This window comes from Phodopus roborovskii, unplaced genomic scaffold (assembly GCF_943737965.1).
Source record: "Phodopus roborovskii unplaced genomic scaffold, PHOROB, whole genome shotgun sequence".
Lineage (NCBI taxonomy): Eukaryota > Metazoa > Chordata > Mammalia > Rodentia > Cricetidae > Phodopus > Phodopus roborovskii.
This window is the reverse complement of record NW_026125281.1, coordinates 40,514,621-40,538,915: the sequence shown is the minus strand read 5'-3', so window position 1 is coordinate 40,538,915 and position 24,295 is coordinate 40,514,621. Positions and strand designations below refer to the sequence as shown.

Genomic DNA, 24,295 nt, shown 5'->3' with positions numbered 1-24,295 from the left:
GCACACGATCCTAAATTATAGCAGGCAGTGATGCGTCTTTATGGCATTAGATGTGGCCAAAAGTTTAAGAGAACGCCCAGTTCTGTTCAATGGCAGGTGTCTTCCATTTCACTCGGCTACAAGATTCCCATGGTGCACATTACCTAATGAATTATGTTTTTATTACATTGTGCTAATAGTAGAAGGCAGGGATTTAAATGAACACCTATAAAACAAACTTCCTAATATCAATCAACCTTTAAAATCTTTACTTGTATTTTTAACTCTCTGTATATGTAAGGGTGTATTAGCTCGTGTGTGTGTGTGTGTGTGTGTGTGTGTGTGTGTGTTTATGTGTGTAGTGCCCACAGAGTCCAGTAGAGGGCGTGAAACCCCATGAACTAGAGGTCTATGTGCTTGTGAGCAGCCTGATGTGGGTGCTGGGAACTGAATCCAGGTCCTCGGCAAGGAGCATCTAACTGCTGATTCAGATCTCCAGGTCCAAATCAATTTTCAATGACATTGGATGTCCTCAAAGAAAATGTGAGTGTGGTGGAGGAAAAGGAAATTCCTGATCCTTTGCTGGCACTGGCCAGCTTTGTAAACCTCTAAACTGTTAAGCAGATATTCTGCCTAGACTCAGTGGATTAAGAGGAGTGAAGAGAGCAGGGGAAAAGGAGTTAGGAAAGGGAGACAGCTTTCCTGGGAGAGGGACTGGATGGCATTTGGAAAGTTTTCCCCCTGTGGTGTCTGCAAACACAGAGATGAGACTAAGAGGCTGTAGTAGATAGCCACATAGGCACATCCTGAGAGAGTGGATAGCTCAAGCCACATAGGCACATCCTGAGAGAGTGGATAGCTCAAGCCACATAGGCACATCCTGAGAGGTTGGATAGCTCAAGCCACATACGCACATCCTGAGAGAGTGGATAGCTCAAGCCACATAGGCACATCCTGAGAGGTTGGATAGCTCAAGCCACATAGGCACATCCTGAGAGGTTGGATAGCTCAAGCCACATACGCACATCCTGAGAGAGTGGATAGCTCAAGCCACATAGGCACATCCTGAGAGGTTGGATAGCTCAAGCCACATAGGCACATCCTGAGAGGGTGGATAGCTCAAGCCACATAGGCACATCCTGAGAGGTTGGATAGCTCAAGCCACACAGGCACATCCTGAGAGGGTGGATAGCTCAAGCCACATAGGCACATCCTGAGAGGGTGGATAGCTCAAGCCACATAGGCACATCCTGAGAGGTTGGATAGCTCAAGCCACATATGCACATCCTGAGAGAGTGGATAGTCAAGCCACATAGGCACATCCTGAGAGAGTGGATAGTCAAGCCACATAGGCACATCCTGAGAGGGTGGATAGCTCAAGCCACATAGGCACATCCTGAGAGAGTGGATAGTCAAGCCACATAGGCACATCCTGAGAGGGTGGATAGCTCAAGCCACATAGGCACATCCTGAGAGGGTGGATAGCTCAAGCCACATAGGCACATCCTGAGAGGTTGGATAGCTCAAGCCACATAGGCACATCCTGAGAGGGTGGATAGCTCAAGCCACATAGGCACATCCTGAGAGGTTGGATAGCTCAAGCCACATAGGCACATCCTGAGAGGGTGGATAGCTCAAGCCACATAGGCACATCCTGAGAGGGTGGATAGCTCAAGCCACATAGGCACATCCTGAGAGGTTGGATAGCTCAAGCCACATATGCACATCCTGAGAGAGTGGATAGTCAAGCCACATAGGCACATCCTGAGAGAGTGGATAGTCAAGCCACATAGGCACATCCTGAGAGGGTGGATAGCTCAAGCCACATAGGCACATCCTGAGAGAGTGGATAGTCAAGCCACATAGGCACATCCTGAGAGGGTGGATAGCTCAAGCCACATAGGCACATCCTGAGAGGGTGGATAGCTCAAGCCACATAGGCACATCCTGAGAGAGTGGATAGTCAAGCCACATAGGCACATCCTGAGAGGGTGGATAGCTCAACACCCCTCCTGCACTGACAGCACACCCCACTGCATAGGTGGTGTGTCAGAGCTGTGCCCTAAGATGCTAATGGCAGTGAATTTCTTTTTCTTTTTTTCCCCCCAAACTGTTTCTCATTGAAACTGGTGCTACATAGCCCCAGCCCTTCAAGGCTGCCCTTGACTGCGCTACAGACAGTCATTACCAATGGCATGACCAGAAGAAGACAGAGATTGCCAGCAGGCATACAGCAGTAAATGGCTCTGAAAACAAATTGATGTACAGTCATCAAGGTTTCAGAATACGCAGTTTTCTGTCTCTGCCCTTGCCGTTGCTGGAGCAAAGCCTTAAAAAGTCATGTCACCCGCATTTCAACTTTAATTTAAAGACTGTGGTAAGAACTAGATCGATCCTGTCTCTTTAAGTTATGTTCAAGAAGAAAAAGGCAGCAAATCTTGTTTCAAGCTTTCGCTGTTGGAGAAAACACTTACCTTAGACATAGAGCCATTAGTGCTAACTGTCACACAATGGAAAGCCGCCCAACTATGATATCCATTGTTATTATCATTTGAGAAGAAGCAACGGGTTCTTGAGGTTCTCCTATGCTGGGCATTTTGATGTCACATGACTTAATGAACACACTTACCTCTTGCAAGTGAGACTCCTTTTTCTTTGCCGACAAGTTCAAATGCTTGTCCAGAATAGAATAGTATTTTTCACTCTCCTTGTCAAACTTCTTCTTTCCATCCTAGGGAACAGCAATCAAACAAATAAAGGATTCAGATCACAGCATTAAGGGGGTCATCATCTCCATCCTCACCAAAAGTCCAATCTAGGGAGGTCAAGACCTTAATGTAACAGACTAGGAAGAAGGATGGGAAACCCTATTATTACATCTACATTCTGATCTCAAAGAGGCTCCCCATCTCTTGGGAAGAGGAAAATCCTTAAGGCCACACTCTTTGGATCCCAGGATCTGTACATGGAGAGACAAAGCTAGGCCACAGCAGAAAAGTCACAAGAGAAGTATAATCAACTCTCTAGCATGCCCGCAATGCGAGAGCGATAAAGATGTCTAATTTTTTAAAAACGATGTTTTTGGTAATTCGGGTTAGTTAACACATCACCAGTTCAGAAAATCCCCCGTGTAATTCTTCACAAATCGTTTTATTTCCCAGCCAGGAAAAGACATTTGAGTCTCAATTTCTCCTTTACTTATCCCCTTCTCCATCTCATTTCCCCCTTCCCTTTCCTTTCCTCCCTTTGTTTCTCTGTCTTTTCCTCCCCCGGTCTTTCCACACATCCATTCACCCTTGGTCATACTTCAGACTGGAACCCGCTATGAAGGCCAGTCTGGCCTGGAACAATTTGCAGCAATCCTCTGTCGCTGCCCACAGTGTAGCTGACTGGCCACCACCGAGCAAGGAAGAGCTCAGCGGTCAGTGAATGAATTCACCTTCAGACCAGGCCAGAAAGAACGCCCCCAGTGCAGCACAGGGGTCCTGAGCAATAACAAGGGTCCACGTGCAGTTGAGTCCTGAGGTTTCAAACAACTTATTTTTACAGGGAAGAAAGATGTTTAGATGTTGCAGCTTCAAATAATAAAATTCGAACTCAAACAAATAAAAGACTGACAATATCTATATCATAATCCCTGGATGTAACTCCGATAGCTGGCGCTTTCTTTTCCCTAAAATATTTCCTTTTCTTCTTGGTGATGGTGGAGCCTGTAAATAGGCTGACCGTTACGCCTGAAGAAAGTGAAGAATCTTGCTCCTCCGGAAGTGGGAAATGTAAAATGGAGGGAAACACTGACAGGAACGGGGACATTCGGGCTCCTCGTCACTTGACACTGTGACCAGCTCCATGCATAAATGGCCTTGGCCATTTCAATGCGTCTCAAGCTGCAACCTTGACCAGGTAGGACAGAGGCAAGCATTTCAGTTTCTTTAAACACCTCTCTCTGGTTTCCTTCACCTGGAGAGTCTAAACACTTTTAAACTGAAGTTTTGTGATGAGCCCATGGAGGCATCATCATCTCATTTCAGCAGGAAGTAATCCTAAGAAAACAACACCTACTGTTGGCATTGAGGGATAATATTCATCTGCATAGGGTTGGTTTTATTTGCTTAGGTTTGGGTATGGAAGGCGATGCTCAGACTTGGGTGTCTCTTTTAGATAAGTATAGGGTATGATTGGGAAGGGTATGGTTAAGATGGGATATAGGTAGATTATCTTATCGTCTTGTGAATTATCTTAGTAATTATTAGTTATATAAAACCTACATTGTTATAAATTCTTATATGTTGTAAGTTATGCAAAATTAAGTTTGTATTCCTTTTTCGGATAATTTCTGTATTATATTTTGTCATATTGTGTAAGATCTTTCTGTTTATGATGTTTTGTGCACAAAAATCTTTATCATATTCTATGTATATATACTTTTAAATATGCTCAAGACATTTTGTATATTGATACAACTTAGGATACTTTTAATCATTTTGCACTATACAGTTCTACCTCTGGTCAAGACATTTCTTTTTTAGAGATTTACATGTATATATGTGTATATAGTTATATTGCTAAAATCATTGCCCTTGCTAAATTACTTAGGGAAGTTTCAACCATTTGTACAGCTATGTTTCAGAGTATTACAGATTGTCTTCACCCATGTTCCTTATGACATTAGTCAGACATAGATGCTTGATCTTCAAACACTTCATAGACCTGCAGAACATGGCATTTAAATGTTTTAATATTAGTACTCCATTGACATGAGACACTGTTGCTCCTGACAGAACCAAGCTATTCCCAAGAGTACATAAGGACACTGATGTCACTCTTTCTGGAGTCCATCCTCTCCTCGGTTATGGCCTCTTGGGCAAACAACTGCCCCCGCCTCAACTGTGGACTTTGGACATGCTACCCTACTGTGCTTGCAGGACACAAACTTAGAAGACTGCTCAACCTTGCCATTTCAGAGTAAGACAGCCTTTCTTCCTCCCTGCTTCTCTAGGCCTCAGCCAAAACTGGTTGCCCTGATGCTGCTGTGAGACTTTGGGTGACTGTCCAGGTAGCCTGCTGTTTCTGTCTTTACTGCACCGTATGGAAGCTGCCCATATGCACTTCCTGCCTACCCTAGTATTGTTATCCTCCTTCTCAGGTCTTTGATGAGGCTGAAGATTAGACTGTCACAAATATTGTTTTCTCTTCCTAGATAGAAATATTAGGTACAAGAATTAAACTTTCCAGCTTAGGATAATTCTATAGTAATCTCTGTTATGCTTCACCCTAGGACTGGATATCTGGTTCTTGCCAATTGCTCTTGTTATCTCACTGACAATAGGTCTTAAATGTCTATGTTCTTAATTTGCCTCCTCCTAGAACATACTTGATATTTACTGTCTTTGTATATAGTTTTGTATCAAGCCTAGATCTTTTCTTTAGACTAAAAGGGGAATTGTAGTGAGATATCCACCTCCTCCCCACCTGTTGCACTGACCATGCCCATTGGGGTCATGGGGAAAGGTGTGGATGTGACTGGTGGGGGGCTGGGTCTGGGGTCCTGGACCCCAGCTCGCTCTCTTATTTCCTGGTCAGAGACAGAGAGCATCCGGAGGCATCCTTGGATCGGGAACCTGCAGTGGTCATCTGTTTCTGGTGTAAGTGATTTCTCCCGGAATAAATATCCATCAGCCAATATTGTGTCCCGGAATCTTATTTCCCACACAATATTCTGCTGTGCAGAAGCCTTGCTTCGGCACATGCAGGAAGTCACAGGGGAAGTGGGGTGCTGTTGACAGGCGATGCCTCTGGCCCTGCCCCCAACCTCCAAGAGCAGAATTTGCCAATGAGGAAGTAACTGAGTTGACTGGGAGCAGTGAGTACAATTCTGCTTGGTACCTGAGCTGAGTGCAGACCACTTTATAGAATGGGATACACACTAAGTATCTGTACAATGAAATGGTACTGTGAAGGCAGGAGGAAAAGGTCAAGACTAGCCAGGGATGGTGGCACAGGCCTGTAATCTCAGCCCTTGAGAGCCAGAGGCTGAGGCCAGCCTGAGCCATAAGGCAAGAACCTGTCTCCAAAAATAAATCAGTATCGCCTGTAAAGATATTTATACCTCAGGAGAACTTACACTGTTACCATAAGAAACACAGTAGAAAACAGGCAGAGGCAGGTAGATCTTTATGAGTTTGAGACCGGCCTGGTCTACAGAGTGAGTTCCAGGACAGGCTCCAAAGCTACACAGAGACTCCAGGTCTCAAATAAAGAAAGAAAAGAAAGACAGTGATAAAATAATATTATTTCTATTGAAAAATGGATGAAGCACCTACACAACAACGATTATGGAAAACACATCCCTCCAAAGACCAGACAAGCCCAAGGGTGTGGATGGTGGAGGTTGCTGTGGTCCTAGTCCCACACTTTCACTCCTGAAGTGGTCACCTGGCTGGATGTGTCCCCTTCCTGGCCTATTCTTGGTGGATACCACTGTTTAATCTGACATTTCATGCCTGAAAGGGACCTGCCCATCTTATTCTCCTTACAATGCCCCCTGCTCCTCTACCTCCTTTTGAGCTCCCTATTCACACTCAGCTCTTTCTCTCTCATTCATAGAATTTTCAAATAGGACGACATTCACCTAGCTCCGTCTTAAGCTGTATGAGACACGTTATACATGGTGAGTTCGAGGCTGTATTCATTGCTCTGGTGGACATGCTGTTCCTGTCCATGTCCACCTGCCTCGAACACAACACCTTCCACTGATGCTTCTTCAGGGCCACTTATCTTGGGTCAGGGCCCACCTAATAGCCATTTATCGCATCCCTCTGCCTCTGAACTAATATCTTCGTGAGCATTAGGTATTTGGCATATACAAGCAGACACGCAGCCACCCCAAACAGCGAAGAATCCCATCAGATGGCATCTTAGGCCATAAAGATTTCCTCATTTTAACTTAGTCCACATACTTGGTGTTTCCACCATGAAAAGTGCCTTAATTTATGGCTCTCTTTGTTTTGTTACTAAAAACAACTTCATTTGTCTATTACTATATTGAAAAAAATGACATTTTTAATCACCTCAATCAGTGTTCCTTAGACACGGTCACTCATATCTGCCTCCAGAATAAACTCTTTTCATATCTCCGATCAAGAAGAGTTCTGTTTCCTCATTGGTGTGAGAGAACAGTAGATATTTAATGAGCAAATGACATTATTATTTTTTTGTACTGGTGGGCATCACAGTTGGACACAGATCTTCTATCCATTTAATCAACTGTTACACAAGACCCAGGAGGATGTTCTGGAAATGATCTAACCGTTTAACTCAGCTACAAGGATGCCTAGCATCTGTGTGTCAGCAGCTGCATGCCTTTCATTGGACAAAGGGGCTCACAGTTTCACTGGGCACTGACGAGGAAGGAAATGGGTTCAGGAAAAGACCCCAGCTGCTGGCTGAGAGGACACTTGAATCTTTGTTTTCATGTGGTGATTGGTGACATTTTTGGAAATGTTAATTTAATGCTATTACATCAGCATATTTGGCAACATAGAAATCAATCTTAGAACCACTTCTTAGATTCTTATTCAAACCCTGGCCCAAGACCTAAGATAAAAGACTGGACCACATAAAGGAGACTATAATGTAGGAAGTGAATTCTAGAAAACAAAACACAGCACTTCTTGTAATTCACATCCTCCTGCAAGCTACGGTTCACTGCTCAGGTACTCCAGGTCTTTCCTGAAGACTTAATATCGTGACCTCAGGAACAACTACTTGTGTCTTGTGTGACTAGTTGTGATGAACACCAAATGAAGAATCTTCTCTGAAACCAGAGCTGCAGGTAGAGGGAAAATTGATCCATGGTCTTTATATATGCATAATCACATGAGCACTGTCTTCTTAATATTATAGCAATATTAAAAAAAAACAAACAAATAAAACTAACCATTTCCTTTATTAGCACGATACTTCCCTAAAAGCCACTTTATATCAGGTCACCAGTTAAAAGACTTCAGTGAGAATGGTGGCTCGATGGACAGAGAAACAGTGGCGAAGGGCTCATTAGATACGACAGTAAGGACATATTTGAAGTACCATAGAAAGTCGGACTGTGTTTAGCGGGAAGAAAGGGGGCAAGTGCTGGGCATGGCCTCGTGGAAAGGAGCTGCAGCAGCTCCCAGCAGAGCGCTACAGAGCAGCAGGTAGGCGTGTCCATCTCCCACCTGCTCTTGGTCTAATAGGGACAATGGGAATGGGCTCTGACACAACGTTATGAATACAAGTACAGTTGTGTAACTCTGCATTCCAGACAGGATATTTGGAAAATAACTCTGGGCTGCTGAGTTCTGCGATGTCCTAATTAAAGCCACCCAGAATTTTTTCCACACTAAGCGTTAAAATTTCCCTTAGGTTTGCAGACTGCTGAAATGGATAAACCTGGAGCAATAAAATAATCTGACAGGGGTTAAATAGAATGCTTGGGACAAGACCTGTCAGTGATCAGACGGGACTCAGGGGTACTCTCCTTTAGCCTCCAAGGACCAGCAATAGCAGGTAGAAGTTAAATATTTCTACTGTATTATTTCTAATGAAATATATATCTCCTAGGTATAAAAATCTCCCAGAAACAGTGGTTGGGAAAAAGCGCCTCCTTTCATGTATTTGCAAAAACTACAAAAGAAATAGAAAGTAGCTGTTGGCTTGTGAAATGTGGCTTCGTGCACAGACAGACACCGAGAGGTTGGTTGTTTCCCGTGAAATCTTTAGCAAGTGGTTGGAATGGTGGTCTCTGATCAGGTTTGGGACTTCAAACAACTAAGTGGTAAAAATAAGTAACAAAGGAGGCAGAATACACATTTCCTCCGATTGTGCATGCTACCTGACTTTAATAATAGGGAGACAGTTGAGACGGAAGCTTAGTAATTATAATTAGCAGACATAACTCTGAAAAGCTTAATTTTATGGACAAAAGTTTAAAATTAATTATTAGCTTTATTATTCTTTTCTCCCAACTGTCCACACACAGATCAATACAAATCGACCATTAGGTTTAGCTGTTTTCACAGACTTAATTAGTTGTCAGAGGATTTTCATTTCCATAGAAATGAAGCTCATTAAAGAAAATCCAATTTCATATTAAAGTGATACTGAAACCTCTCCTCCAATTCATCATATTGGATATGGCGATGACTTGTTGCTTCTGTCAACTTCTTACCATTTTTATGGTTCTTATCCTCACCTTAATTCTTACTGAGATCCATTTGGTCATTTGCTATGGCTACATAAACAGTGTCTTACAATATGGGTAAAGATTCTGGCAGCCAAATTTTATGAACTGAGTTCAATCCCAACACACACATGATAGAAAGATAAATGTCTCACAAGTTGTCTGATGTCCACATGCATGACATGCTGTACCACGCTCCTCCACCCAAATATAAAAATAACAACACTTTTTGAATGGAAAATTTCACCCAGTTTAATCCATTCTGAATATTAGCAGATTAGCAGATAATTAGAAAATTCATTTTATTGCCTAGTAAAATCACTTTATTCTAATTAAGTTACAAATAAAATATCACATATATGAAAATTCATTTTAAGGTAAAGGGTAAAGACAGGCTATGTCTATCAATCTGTTCTGAATTTTCTCTCTGTATCATGAAGCCCAACTTCATCCCCAGACTAGGAATATCCATCTGAAATCCACTTACATAAAATGGGGATGAAATTTAACATCGAAGACTCAAAGGTCCTAATTTAATCCCTCAACACACACACATGGGCATACACACCATGCACATGATCGTGTACTCTCAGTCAGATGGTCACACACAGACACACACTGCTAAATACATCTGTAAAGTGTAGCCCTAGTCAGGGACTCCCAGTACACATACGCTGCTCCTTCAGCTCCAGATGCAAATCTTATTACGCCCACATGAAGCGCATATTATGGGCTTGCCAGCCAAAGCCAGGGTAGAGGAAACAACTTACAAATTTGTTTAGCTGCATACAAAACTGAAGTGTCACATGGTGACCACATGTTCTCTCCCCACAGAGGAGAGCAGAAAGGAAATGACCAAAGGCCAGGTATTGCTGCTAGGCATCAGGAAGGCTTGCTGAACTACTTTAGCATAGCAGATTATGCCCGCCACCGCCCGCCACCGCCAGGAGATAATCAGCAGGAACATCCACTGGGCTCTTCTTTCTGGAAGCTGTTAGGCATGTTGTCCACAGAGGCCCAGTTGATTTTAAAGAGCAGAGGGCATTGTGCACAGTCAATGCATTAAGGAATCACTGTTGCTGATGAGAGACCTGACACTTTCCTTTAAGACTTGTCTAGAACCGGCCATGAGATTTACATCATGACAGCCACATTCTGTTTCATTTAAATCCAGGCAGACATTGTGCACAATCAGTTCCAGTTGTGTTTGCAAGGATAGCTTATTTTTGATACTACTCTGTAAACACCAAATTTTAAGGGGTGCCTTGGAAATGAGAATGCAATGTTCCTTCTCAGAATGGGTCAGTAAAACACAATTGATTGATCAGAACACAGAATCTCACAGAGGCCATTTACACCAAGAGTCCCCAAAGAGTGTTAATTTTCAGGGTGATGGACTCCTCTTCAGATGCACCCCCTGTTCCTTGAAGACACAGAATGGAGTGCATGAAGTACAAGGCTTACTTTCAGACAGATGATTATGACTTGTGGGTCTTCTCAAGAAATTACATAAAAGAGGCTTCCACCCCAGAGGCAAAACAAAACTAAAGGTTTAATTTAATTATCCCTTGAATCTGAGACCTGAGAACTCTGAGGATATCAGCAAGACACATTCCATGTAGTGAAGCCCTCATTATCTAGTGTAGAGGGAGGAGATGAACCACAGCATCACACACAACATACAAACATATTAAAGACATTGTCCAGGCAGCACTGGCCAGCTGGAAATCAGGGTCATTGAAAATGGCAACTCCTGAGATAGCTGGCTTGGCAGATTATGACCTTCCTATGCATCACGAAACTTCTTACATTCTATACTCATACATCATGTTTACAGCGGAAACTTTTACTGGGAGGAGCTAGGGTTAAAGAATGCTTAGACCATGTCTATTTTATGTGTGATCCCTCTGGCAGTAAGCTGAAGAAATGATTTGAGAAAGGAGGTGTAGGCAAGGGATTGTGGAATTGCATTAAAGCAAGAAAAATCAGGATGAAGGGACGGTTTCAGGAAATCTTTGAATTGGCGATGTTCACACTCAGGGTGAGCCGTAGCACAAAAGGGTGGTGAAGGTTTCCAGTTGGAAAAGGAAAGAAAAACAGAGCACTTGTAGGCTTTGTCTGTATGGAGATGAGGCTATGTGCCTTGTACTGAGTTATGGCTGGGAACTTCCCTGTGTGAGACTGTGGTTTCTGACATTAGGTCTTGGATAGATGGAGAAAAGGAATTAAGAATCAGGTCACCGAAAATCACCAGAGTCCCTGGGTAATTACAGTGTACCACTAGAACGAGGAAACCACGGCCCCTTTGGACTATTCTCTATTCCCTTCCCACAGAGGGCTCTGTACTGTCTCACAACACCTATACTTTGAAAGTAAAAGGGCCGGGGCTGGGAATTAGTCCAGTGTTAGAACATGTGCCCAGCATGTGGCTAATCTCCAACGCTGAAAGACAAACAAGGCAAACAACAGTAAAAAATCGCACTAGTCGGAAAACCAGGAGTGTTGACCATTACATATAATGCCAGAATTACTATGTAGCCCAAGATAAGAAGCACACCCATCAACTTCATTTCCCTCACGTGTGACAGCAGAGTGACTATGACTGTCTTGTTTAACACGAAGTCCCTTCAGTGGCTCACTAAGTATTTGCTGAACACATGCTCACAGAAGATAGAGACGCCAATCTCGTCTCAAAGACCTTGAAGTAGAGAAAATAGTGCATAAAGATCAGATGCCAAGCAGATGCTACAAACATCCAAAACCTGGAACAGCGCAAGCAGCTTCTGCAGTGAGGATGCTGAAGTCTTATAGGAAACAAAAGAGAAAATACGCTTCATAGCACTAGCCGACTCACTGTGCTCCTGTAGGCACTGGTGAAGACACAGCACTTCCTCCATAAATTTGTTTCATGCTTATTTTTATTGCCTTTAATTATGCATTGTGAGGGTCGGAGTATATGCACGTGATCGCCGTCCCTGTGGAGGCCGGAATAGGACATCAGATCCCTAATACACGGAGTCACCCAAAGCAGGGACTGGGGATTGAGCCTGGATCCTATGCAAGAGCAGAGCATGCACTTTTTTTTTTTTTTTTTTTTTTTTTTTTTTGCTGAGTCATCTTTCTAGCCCAAGAAGCTCCTCAGTGTACTAGTACTCTCCAGCCACCAGGTAGAAAGTGCCCTTTCATTCATCAGAGGTGAAACACATTCTGTAAGAACCGTACCAAATCCATCTTCTATAAAGAATATTACCCTCATTGAAGAATATTACAATCACTTGCTTTTATGCGTCTAAAAGCTAAGTGATCTGGAATAACTCTTTTAAGCCACTTTGTGATAAATATGAGGAATTGGCTTCTTTTGAAAAACAATGGCCTTTTAAGTGTCATTAAACAAGTGGTAATTCACTTCTTTACATATGTATTTAAAAGATGAGCAATGAACTGAAGAACTGTAGAGCTGGAAGGAGAGATTCTATGTGTACGTAAGCGGATGCACAGCTCTCTCCACAGCCTCCATCCTTTTTGCTCCTCTAGCTCATCCTTCCTAAGCAGTATTCTGTGCACACCTCTGTCTCCACACTTCATAGAGTCACAGGTAAGCTCACAAGGTGAATGGGTCAAGTGGAGACATGAAGACCATCACTTAAACACTTCAGGGAGCTTTGAGCTAAAAAGACCCAGAGAAAAAGTCTAACCCTCTCATCTAAAAAAACAGAAACTGGAGGGGAAAAAAAAAAAAAACCAGAGAGAGTCAATTAATTTTAGATGAAGTTGTAAGAAAGATCTATAACCTATTCAGATGTCATGGGGAAAGTGTCAAGAACAAAGGAGGTCACAAGCACCCAAAGTAAATGTGAGCACCTCTAGTGCTCAGCAATGCTGCTCTATATAAGGCTGATGGAATCCAAGCAGCAGAAAGGGGACATGAAGGGCCCCATCGTAACACCACAACTAAGTCAGGTGGCTCACATCTATAAACCCCACCTGGAAGCAGGAAGATGACAAGTTCAAGGCCATCCTTGGCAACACAGGAAGTTAGAAGTCAGCATGGGCTACAGACCTTCTCAAAAGCAGCTACACATACAAACAGACAAAAACCACAAGAACTTTCTACAAAGCTGTCAACAGATAGACAAATATCCAGAAAAGATGCTTTTGCTATTAGCAGCTGGAAGCAAACAGGTAATTCAGTGAAGACCGTTTAAATGGCTTCTGGATTTGAGCAGAGGGAGGGTTGTTTGCTAAGGAATGATGCCCCTGTTTGGATTTTGAAATTTACAGCTAATATGTTTTCTTTTAAATTGTCCACAAAACACAGATTTTTTAAATCAAGGACAGTAAACAAATCTAAACCAAGTCTAAATTTGATTTCTTCCAACGAGCTGATGAATGCCTTATTACAAATATTTGTGGTCTTGCTAACCGATCCTCAAGGAGCAAAGTAGTAAAAAGTGCACCAGTAAAACCCTCCTTTTATTAGATAGTGCCTTTCATATACAATAATAGGCAGTCAGTCCTTGAAACACAAGAAAGCACGGGCAGTACCCTAAACACAATGGGCTTTCTTGTCTCAAGGGAAATAATATAGACGTGAACATGAAAATAATAATTTCCAAACCATGGGATAACAAAAAGAGAAGATTTCACAATACCCAAACATTTACAGCATTGGGCAAGCAGAGAAGCTCACAGCATGAGGCAGCTGGGAGGACGCTGCCCTGTGCAGAAGGCATTACTCCAGATTTCCCACACAAGACTCATCGGCCTTCTCAGCAACGGCTATTTTCTCACAGATTTTCAAGGAAATCTCTTCCTTAGACGAGGTCTGGTTTTAGATTGAAAAAAAAAATCTAACAAATACTTCCTCTGAAAGAAACAAATATCAGAAAAAAGGAACAACTTAAAATGTACAAATACATACAGTGTCAACTTGCAGAAAACTAAATGAAAGTCTTTCTAAAATGAAGGAAAAGGAAACACACTCATATGTCCCAATCCACACAATGAAAGTGACTTAAACTGACTTTATGATAATGGAATTTGAATATAACACAATTTTCAGGAACTGGTGGCTCCCAGGAATTGAATTCAGGTTGTCAGTGATTACCACCAAGCCATCTTACCAGCCCATCTTGCCTGAATTGTCTCGATGGTCTTTGCGCATTTTTAGAAGCAATGTGACGAATCCTTATAACTAGCCTAAGAATGTGGGTGATAGGAAAAATTCCATGAGATTCCACAGAAGATGAAATCCTACTAGCTAGCACATTTTCTTCCCTACACATCTGAAGTACTTTGTAATATCCACCTAAGGAGTCAATGCTGGACTTACTTTGCTGTGTTGTAAGATGTCAAGGGAGACTGGCCGCTCAGCTGGCCTTCCCTCAAGCTTGTATCATGGGGAGAAACAAAGTCACAGAAGCTTTGGAGTCTAAGGAAATCCCAAAGCCAATCCCAGAATCTAATAAACACTGTCTCATCTACCTGTGGCCAAACTAGACCATCTTTGGATACTGCCAAAGCATCCTGAGGACAGGTGAAAAAATGTGTAGACTATCAATGAGCAACCTCAAGCACTCTCAGTAAAGCCACTCATGTTTCAGCAAGCAGAGAGAATGGGTTGGCTTTGAACTGGCAATGCCATTAATCCCTATTACTAAAGCATTTCCCAACTGGCCAAAGTATGGAGAGTATCTGTCTATGGAGTCCTGAGACACAAATGGGACTTCTGTATTACTCCCCTGTCCCCCAAGACTCATGGGCCATCTCTGAAGAGGATGTGCAGGAGCCAGAAGTCAGGAAGGACAGTAGCAGAACAGTATCCCCTGGACGCTACAAGTGTGGTCACCTATATAAGACCTATACAAAGTCAAGCCAATCAGTTTCCCTGACGTATGAGAGTTTCTGAAAGAAAGGCAATTTTCTTTAAGGGTGCGGCTTCTGGATATCGAGCTTTAGTAGATCTTACACCCAGGAATATATGGATAGCACTAATAGGACTCATTGGATTATAAAAATGAGCAACTAACTTTTTTTAAAAAGCAAACACAAAGCTGGGACACATAAGGAATGGGAGGTGGCTCTATGAGAAGTTAGAAGATGAATGTGATCAAGACCCATTATGGGCATGCATGAAATTCTGAAAAACATAATAAAAACCTAATTTTTCAGTGTCGTATGACCACCCAGGCCCTGCTCTTATGCACAGCTTTCCCTTGTTAGTTTGAGACACGAACTTGATTTTACAGCCAGCTATTGTCAAAGCCTTGACCCCCCCCCCAAGTCTCCTTTCTCCCACATTCTGAGATCGCAGGCCTGTGCCACGGTATCCAGCTTCTCTCAGTATTTTAATTACTCATTGCTTTTTGCATTCTGTCTGCTCTGGGGAATGAGGCAGAATTCAGACTTTTGTAATACCCCCCCCCCCCAAATCAAACAAACAGAGACTATTCCACATTTCTCCTGGATCCAAAAGTTGCCTTGAGTCATACATTCTTCATGTTCTGGGGGAGATTGCCCACAGAGGATTTGGAAATAGTTTGAAACAGAAGGCATACGTTTCCTATGGAAAAGTCACACTGGAACGTACACATTGATAGGGAAGCATGAGGAGGGAGATGACTTGAAATAAACCCTGGGCAAAGTGCTGGAGCACGGCTCGGCCTCCCCAGTGACTTCTTCATTGGGTGACTTCATCATCAAGAGATTTCACTCTGGCTCTCGCCAAACGTCTTTGTACCAACTTGCTAGCAAGCATTAAATGGATCTTTTCAACATCTTTTGAATTTATTAGTTTTATAGGCTTGCTTATGAAGATGAATTCCTCGCTACTAGAGGCAGATTAAAAAAAAAAAGAGGGTAGGGCGAGGCAGATACAGATTTGATGTATTTGGGGTGAACAGGACACTATGGCTTGCACTAACACAAAGGCAGCAACATCCAGGTTGTGAGGATGATTCGGTCATCGACATACTTGTCCTTAAAGCATGAAGATGCACACTTAGAAGCCAAGAGTGGTGGCTCATGCATGTGACCCAGAGGCAGGAGCATCCCTGGGACTCTGGGGCCAGCCTGGACTAACCAGCAAGCCCAGATGCTTTCTCAGGGAAAACAAGGGAGATGGCTCTGGGTTGCATGCTCTCTGAAATCTCATTCTAACTATGCCTGTGATGACTGGTTTTGACTGACAGCTTGACTGGGCTAAGAAACACCAAGGGTATTTGGGAAACTCTTTTGCATGTATCCGAAAGGACATTGCCAGAGGGTTTGAGGCAGGGGAGACCTGACCTGAATGTGGGTAGCAACACCCCACAGGCTGGTATCCCAGAGGAATGAATGGAGGGAAGTGAACTGGTCCTGCTTCCAGAGAAGTGGGCAAGCAGCCTCATGGTCCCATTGCCACAGCCAACAAGCAGCTACTCCAGCAACACACCTTCCCTGCTCCAGTCTGTATCTCAACCACGAGCCACAGCAAACCCCGTCTCCCTGAGGTGGCTTCTCCTCAAGCGCAGAAGAGGGAAACTAATATAATGCCTCCCTTCAGTATTAATTATGAATTGCATTTTAAGGATGAACTCCGGTACAAATCATTAAATAACAGGCATTGAATGGTCCAGTGTGGTCTAGACACAATAAAGCAACCTAAAGTGTCCTCTAAAATTATACAGCATCATACGACCACACCCACTTCTGTGATTGTTCAAGCCCCCCACAAAGGACCACAAAGAACACTGCTGCTTCCTATACTAAAATTGTCACTTTTCTAACATTCCGAAGTATCATTTACTTCTCTGCTTTCCAGCTGGGGAGACAGCTAAGCACTAGAATATTTGCCAGACATGTTCATGGCCTGTTTTTAATCAACAACATTATATAAAGAAAAGAAAAATATTTAATATCCATTCAGCTCCCCCCAAATTAAGCATCCAAGGCTATTGACAGTCAGAACTTTAGTATTAATGAGCAAACGGACACCTATAGGTATGCCATACTGCTCTGTGACAAGTACTGGACCTTCTTCAGTGAGTCAGTCTAGTGGAGCAGCTAAGTTAGACAGAGAAAAGAAGGAACTGGACCAGTTCGAGGCAGTATATGGACAGACACGTGTCCAATCACAACAAAGACCCCAGACCCCAGGCTAAAAGACAGGCTGGCTACTTTGTTTTAAACTTTATTCCTCTTTCCTAGGGATTTTCTCAGCTGAAAACCATAGTGAAAGCACAGAAGAAATGATACAAGATGAAGGAGTCAAGACCCCAGGGGTACACAACATGGAAGAACTCAAAGTGTGTGTGTATGTGTGTGTGTGTGTGTCCATCTGTGTCTGCTTCTGTGTGTGTGTGTCTATGTGTGTCTGTGTGTGTATGGGTGTGTGTGTGTCTATGTGTGTCTGTGTGTGTGTGTATGGGTGTGTGTCTGTGTGTGTGTGAGTCTGCCTCTGTGTGTCTATCGGTATGTGTGTGTCTCTCTGTGTCTGCTTCTGTGTGTGTGTGTGTCTATGTGTGTCTGTGTGTGTATGGGTGTGTGTCTGTGTGTGTGTGTGAGTCTGCCTCTGTGTGTCTATTGGTGTGTGTGTGTGTGTCTATCTGTGTCTGCTTCTGTGTGTGTGTGTGTGTGTGTCTATGTGTGTCTATGGGTGTATGGGTGTGTCTGTGTGTGTGTGTGTGAGTCTGCCTCTGTGTGTCTATCGGTGTGTGTGTGTGTGTGTCTATCTGTGTCTGCTTCTGTGTGTGTATCTCTGTGTGTGTCTGTGTGTGAATGTGTGTATGGGTGTATGTGTGTGTGTGTCTGTGTGTGTGTGTCTGTGTGTGTGTCTATGTGAGTCTGCCTCTGTGTCTGTCTGTCTGTTTATCTGTGTCTTTTGGTGTGTGTGTTTGTGAGCATCGAACATCACAATCAGGTAAGGAAGGCTGATCTCACAGCAGAGAAGAAGAGTCCCCTTACAGTTCAGAGTACAGAAGGAGGGAGAGCAGGCTGGAGGTCAGCTCACTGGATTGAAGTCAACACAGGCAGTAAGGGCTGGGAGACCAAATCAAGGATCTGGATATGGGCATGGCAGTTAGTCAGACAGAAATGCTGCCGTTGTCTGTCCCAGGAGGGCACCCATAGTCACAGGGAGAAGCACCCACCAAACCAACAGAGGCAAAAATTAGCTGAGTAGATAAATAACCCGGAGTAGGAAGGAACAGTGTTTTCTGAGGTCTTAGGCGATCTTACCAGACAAGTAGAGTGGTCAGAAGTTCTCATAGAAATGTCAGAACCATAGAAAGGCATTCCTAACACTTCTGTCACCTCTCTGGCCATCCAGGTGCTTCTAAATCCAGAGGTGAAGCCCTATGCAGGGAGGGCCTCGGGCCTCGCCACAGCAGAGAATAACACACAAAGCAGGGCTTGGACCCTAAATTCTGGAGAAAGCTGACGGGGGCTGTCCTGAATGCTGGGAATATGTTTCTGACGATTACAGATTATAGTTACCCATGCTGATATCTAATGACATTAGGCAGATTCTCTGTGCGCTCGGAGATGTACCCAACATAGATACTTGATCTTCAAACACGTCAAAGATCTACACAATATGGCATTTAAATGTTTTAACAATTTAGAACTCTGCTGACATGAGGCACAATTGCTCCTGACAGCACTGACCTATTCCCTAGAGTATGGTGTGTGTGTGTGTGTGTGTGTGTATTTGTGTCTGTGTACTCCCATTTGGAGTACATTTTCTTCTTGGCAGCACTGGCCTTATGGGAGATGTCCTGTATGCTGTGAATATATGTTTCTCTTATGGGCGGATGAATAAACACTGATTGGCCAATCGCCAGGCAGGAAGTATAGGCAGGGCTACTAGAAGACACAGAGAGAAGCCACAAGGTAGGTGCCATGTAGCTACTAGGAAGATAGGACAGTGGACATTCTCAGATAAGCCAAAAGCTCATGGAGATACACAGATTAGTAGAAATGGCTTAACAAATAAGAGAGAGCTAGCCAATAAGAAGCCTGAGCCATCGGCCAGACAGTTTACTATAAACCTCTATGTGTTCACTTGGGACTAAACGGCTGTGGAACCAGGTAGAGCAGAAACTCCTTCTACAGAAGGCCTTGACTAGTTTGAGGTGGGACTAAAAACTCCTCTAGTAATAACAGATGACAATGCAGGCCTCAGAACCACACTCGGGTTCATTGGAGGATTTTTGTTGGTTTTTAATGTAGTGTGTGTTTGTGTATGAGAGTGTGTTTATGTACAAGAGTTTGTGTTTGTATGTGCATATGTATGTAAGAGAGAGTATGTATGTGTGTGTAAGAGTATGTGCGTGCGTGCGTGTGTGCGCGCGTGTGTGTGTTTCTCTGTAGAAACTGGAGCCCCATTCCTCAGGTTCTATTCACCTTACGTTTTATTTTGTCTCACCTCTTATAGACCCAGAGCTTGACAAGGGACTAAACCACAGAGCCCTAGAGAATCAAGTCCCAGGGTCCCCTACCTCTACCATCCTAGAGTACACTCCAAGCACCCAGCATTTTGTTACATGGATTCAGGAGCACACACATGGCAATCACAATACCAACCAAACCATCCCATCATCCCTGGACCAGACTTTGAATGGTCAGGGCACAGAGTACCCCTTTCCTCCAGCAATCACACGGGGGAGGATTGATCGTTGAGGCTGAGGACAGGGATGAGTCCTAATAGATACATATGGACAGGCGAGAGCGGAAGGTGCATCAGGGAAGGCTGGAGAGAGGCCACTGCTGGAAAAGAAGGAACTGGAGAATAACATGTCATTACATCACCAGGATTCTTCATACAGGTTGATTCCCATAAACTCAAGAAGGGCCATCATCACCATTATCACCTTTACATTTCACTCACCCACTTCACACCTGGCAGAGCCCACAATCAAACCATTCACTGTTTCCCAACTCTTTATTCTCCTCTTCACAGTCAAATCTCTCATATTCAGATCCAAGACAATGTCAAATAGAGATGAAGAATTTTAAAATGAAACCATTTTCATCTCCCATGGAACCCGACTGAGTAACAACAGGTTGGCTCCCAAACTCCTAAGCTAAGAACAGCCAGGACCCAGAGGGCCGAGTGCAGTTGCTTTCCCAAGCCAGTCCTAGACATCAATTACACCCCAGACATCCCAGAGCTCAGGTGACCTTAGACTCCGAAAGAGACAGTCAGGGAAATCCTTAATGTCAGTGAATTTGCATTTTATTCATCTTTCTCTGATTTCATCCATTGAACAAATGCTGCTTAACACTCTACTTCTAAAGGAATAAAACAAAATGCAAAGTAATGGTTGAAAGACCAATGTATTTCCACAGTGAGCTTGCCAGCATCACCAGGGGAACCAGTTAACCATATTTACCAAATAAGGCAACTTTTTTCCATGCCTGGAATTGTTCTACAGTGAGCTCACTGGGTTTCTACAGGCTTGGGAGGTCACACTCATGGCTCCGACAGAGTCACTAAATCAGCAAGGTCCCATGGAGACGTGGAAGGCATGTCTCAGGAGAGCACTCAGCTTGTCTTCCGATCACTCCTGCCTATGTATAGAATTGTAAGAGGCAAAATACATTCTAACTGCACATCAGTAAAGAACCGAATTGGACAAAATTGGTGAGAGCTGTAAGTACAAATGGCAGTTTACCTGATGCCTCTCACGGTATTTCCCAGCTGCAAACTGTTGCTCATTATCCACGAATGAGTCTATGCACACATGTCCACAAACCTCAGATTTTCTGACCATCAAATGAGTGCACTCCCGCCCTCCATTCCACAGAAACATTTCCCCCATTTTAACTATTTCTGTATAGAAGAGCGATGCACACAGTTTAAGACTACAATGTGTCTATTAAATCTATGGAAGAACTATCGTTTTCTTAGCTCTTCTTCCTCATTTCCTCTTAGAAGCTGTCTGTGCCAAACCGTACCCACAAACACCGAATTGAAGCTTGTTTCAGAGGAAGGAGTGTCACGAAAATAAATACAACAGAAATACAAAAATTCAGTGTTTGTGTTGCAAATGTGAGTTGTAGCCACCAGTGAGCAAAGTCACGGCCAGGTTGATCTTTCTAGAAATGCTATGGTTGCCAATGCTGCTGCTTAAGTCCAGTGCATATCACTCAAAGGTACTGGTGTGGGAAGCTTGGTTCCAGTCTGGCGGGGTTGAGAGAGGGTAGAATGTTTAAAGGGTGGGAGGTGCTTAGGTCTTCAAAGGATGGGAGAATGTAGCTCAGTGGGTAGAGTGCTTGACTAACAATGTCCTGGGTTCAATCCCCAGAAAGGCATAAACTGAGCATGGCGGCAGACATTAGCACTTCAGACATAGACAGGGTAATCAAAAGTTCAAGGTCATTCTTGGCTATGTAGTGAGTTTGAGGCCAGCCTGCACTACACAAGACTCTGCCTCACAAATGGACGGGATGGTGTTCTGTTCCCTCTGTTAGGAGAGCAGGACCTTGCACATTGGTGGTTAGAGCTCATCAAGTGTGGCGCGGGCGCCTCTCCTGAATTTCTCTAGCTCCCTTCCTACAGACAACCCTCGTGGGTGTCTGGCTCTATCGTGGTTTAATAAGGCTCAGGATAAACAATTAGGCCGAACAGATGTTTAATCAGGGAGAAATAACTCACAACCTAGACAGATGAACACCAGCAGGTTCCACCAGATGCTCTCCTCTCTGCGACCGGCCAGCAAGAGCAACTTCCTGGGCTCCTCCTCAGACCTAGTTCCCCAGGTCACTTCCGCCCCTGGCTCCACCCCCAATGGGCGTGGTCAGTGCCACAGATGCAGACAAAGTGAGGCCACTAGCACAGTAGCTTTAGGACCCTAAAGACACCAGAATCGTGAACCCAATAAGCTTCTTTACTTTGTAAGTCAGCCTCTGGTATTTTGTTATAGCAATATAGAATAGAAAATTTGATTCCCAATCACTATGAGCCTGGATGTATTACTGAAATGAAAACCTAAATTTATTTTAAGATGTGCTTTTCTTCCCAGTAAAGGGCCAGATAGTAACTATTTCATTCTTTGTAGGCCACACGCTGTCTTATGCAGCTACTCTAACAAGAAACGTTAGAAAAAAAACTTAGATAAATGGATGATACTGGATTCCAAAATGGATTTTGTTAACTTTCATGTAATTTGCACTTGATACAAAATACTATTCTTTAAATTATATCAAACTGAGAAATGTACTAACTGTCCACAGCTCATGGACCATACACACACAGGCAAGTTGTTTGGCCTACATCATTCCACCGTTTCCTTAAAACATGATATTCGTATTTGGAATCATCACAGGAAACATGGGGGGAAAACTAGCCTGAGCAGAAGAGAGAAGAACCACCCAGGTCCATCACAGAGATATTTTCTCTGGCTGAGAAGGAAGAGCCACAGCCATACCCCAGAGGACTCAGATGTGTGCTCTGCAGGTCACACTCCCTTCTGGAATTTGCTAAATGGATCCAAGCAGCAAGAGATAGTGCAATAAAATCTTTTAAAAGGCAGCTATAGGTTAATCCTGAGGAACCTACTAAAGGTCCCCTCTACACTTGGTACCTCACTCCTGGGAAATGGGGAGCTTTTAGGCACTGGTCACTGGAGGTGTGTCCTTGAAAGGGACCTTTCCCCTTCCTTTCTATGTAACTTGTCCCAGACACGTTGGAGTGGACACCTTCCTCTGCCACCGGCCCTTTATGTGGTACATGTGTTGCAGGACAAAAGGCAATGGAGTAACATGACTACAAACTGCACTCTGAAACCTCAAGCCAAACGGAGTCCCAAGGGGAGGGCTGAGCTCAGGCGCTTGCTGCAGTAACAACTATGGTACTGCACAGAACTATGCAGACACAGAGCAATCAGGGATGACGAGGACTACATGGCCAACCAGAGGTGGGAAAGGGCTACCTGAGCCCCAAAGTCACTGCAAGAAAGACAGAGGAGTCCAGCGGTTTGGGATTTCCTGGAAGCTGGGCAGTGATAGTGCAAGCACAGCTAGGACGTGAACAAGCCTGAGTGGCCCTCTGCCTGCACCGGCACACCCATACACGCACTGACATGTAACAGGAGCATGCATGTGCGCATGCATACACACACATGCACGCACACACGCACAGATACACAAACGCACAGACACAGGCACACACAGACACATGCACAGACACACGTGCGTGCACACACATGCATGCACACATGCACGCACAGACACACACGTACGCACATGCAAGCACACACACATGCACACAAGCACACACAGACACACACGAACGCACACATGCATGCACACACACAGACACACATGCACAGACACATGCACGCACACACACATGCACACACACAGACACACACGCACAGACACATGCACACACACACGCACGCATGCACAGACACACACGCACACACACATGCACGCACACACACATGCACGCACACACACGCGCACACTCACACTAAGCTCTGGTCAACAGCTTACTCAATCCATGGATTATATGGCACTAACATTCAGTTTCTAACAGTAAATGGAAAAGTCTATCCTGAGGAGTGGCTGCAGTATGCAGTTAGCATTCATACTTGCTAAATTAAGATGCTAACCATCGTTCCTAATATGGTTCATATGTTAAAAGCTTACAAACAAGAACAAAGCTCTAATTACTCCGGTGTGCAGGAAGCTGCTCAGACACACTACAAAAGCTCTATGCCATGACAACCCCTCATTTCTCAGTCCTCCACTTTACCTCGGATGTCACTGACTCTTTGTACCGACTGGAAATTTTCTTCCAGCATTTTTGTTTCTTTTTGCTGTAGTTTTTGACACACAGTCCCATGTCACCCAAGTTGGCTTCAAACTCACTGAAGATAAGGCTTGCCTTGAAACTTCTGTTCGTCCTGTGTCTCTCTCCTGAATTCCAGCATGTTCCATTTCATCCAGGACTCTGCCAGTCTTACACCTGCACCTGCTCCATGCCAACATTCCACAGGCCTCTGCCAGCCTCCCCTGGTCACGCAGAATGGACTTGTCCTTCCCCATGCATTTAGCAAATAGTCTACAGCTCCAAGTACAGCTCCAGCACAACTCTGCTTTGGTCTTTCT

At 43.9% G+C, this 24,295-nt stretch overlaps 1 protein-coding gene across 1 annotated transcript in view; it reads right to left on the bottom strand.

The window, feature by feature from the left end:
• The window catches only part of Arhgap42 (Rho GTPase activating protein 42), a 224,096-nt gene that overhangs the window by 65,407 nt on the left and 134,394 nt on the right, over nucleotides 1–24,295 (bottom strand). Inside the window, exon 5 of the mRNA XM_051199100.1 lies at nucleotides 2,609–2,710. Coding sequence (XP_051055057.1) covers nucleotides 2,609–2,710 — 102 coding nt within the window. The remainder of the gene's footprint in view (nucleotides 1–2,608; nucleotides 2,711–24,295) is intronic.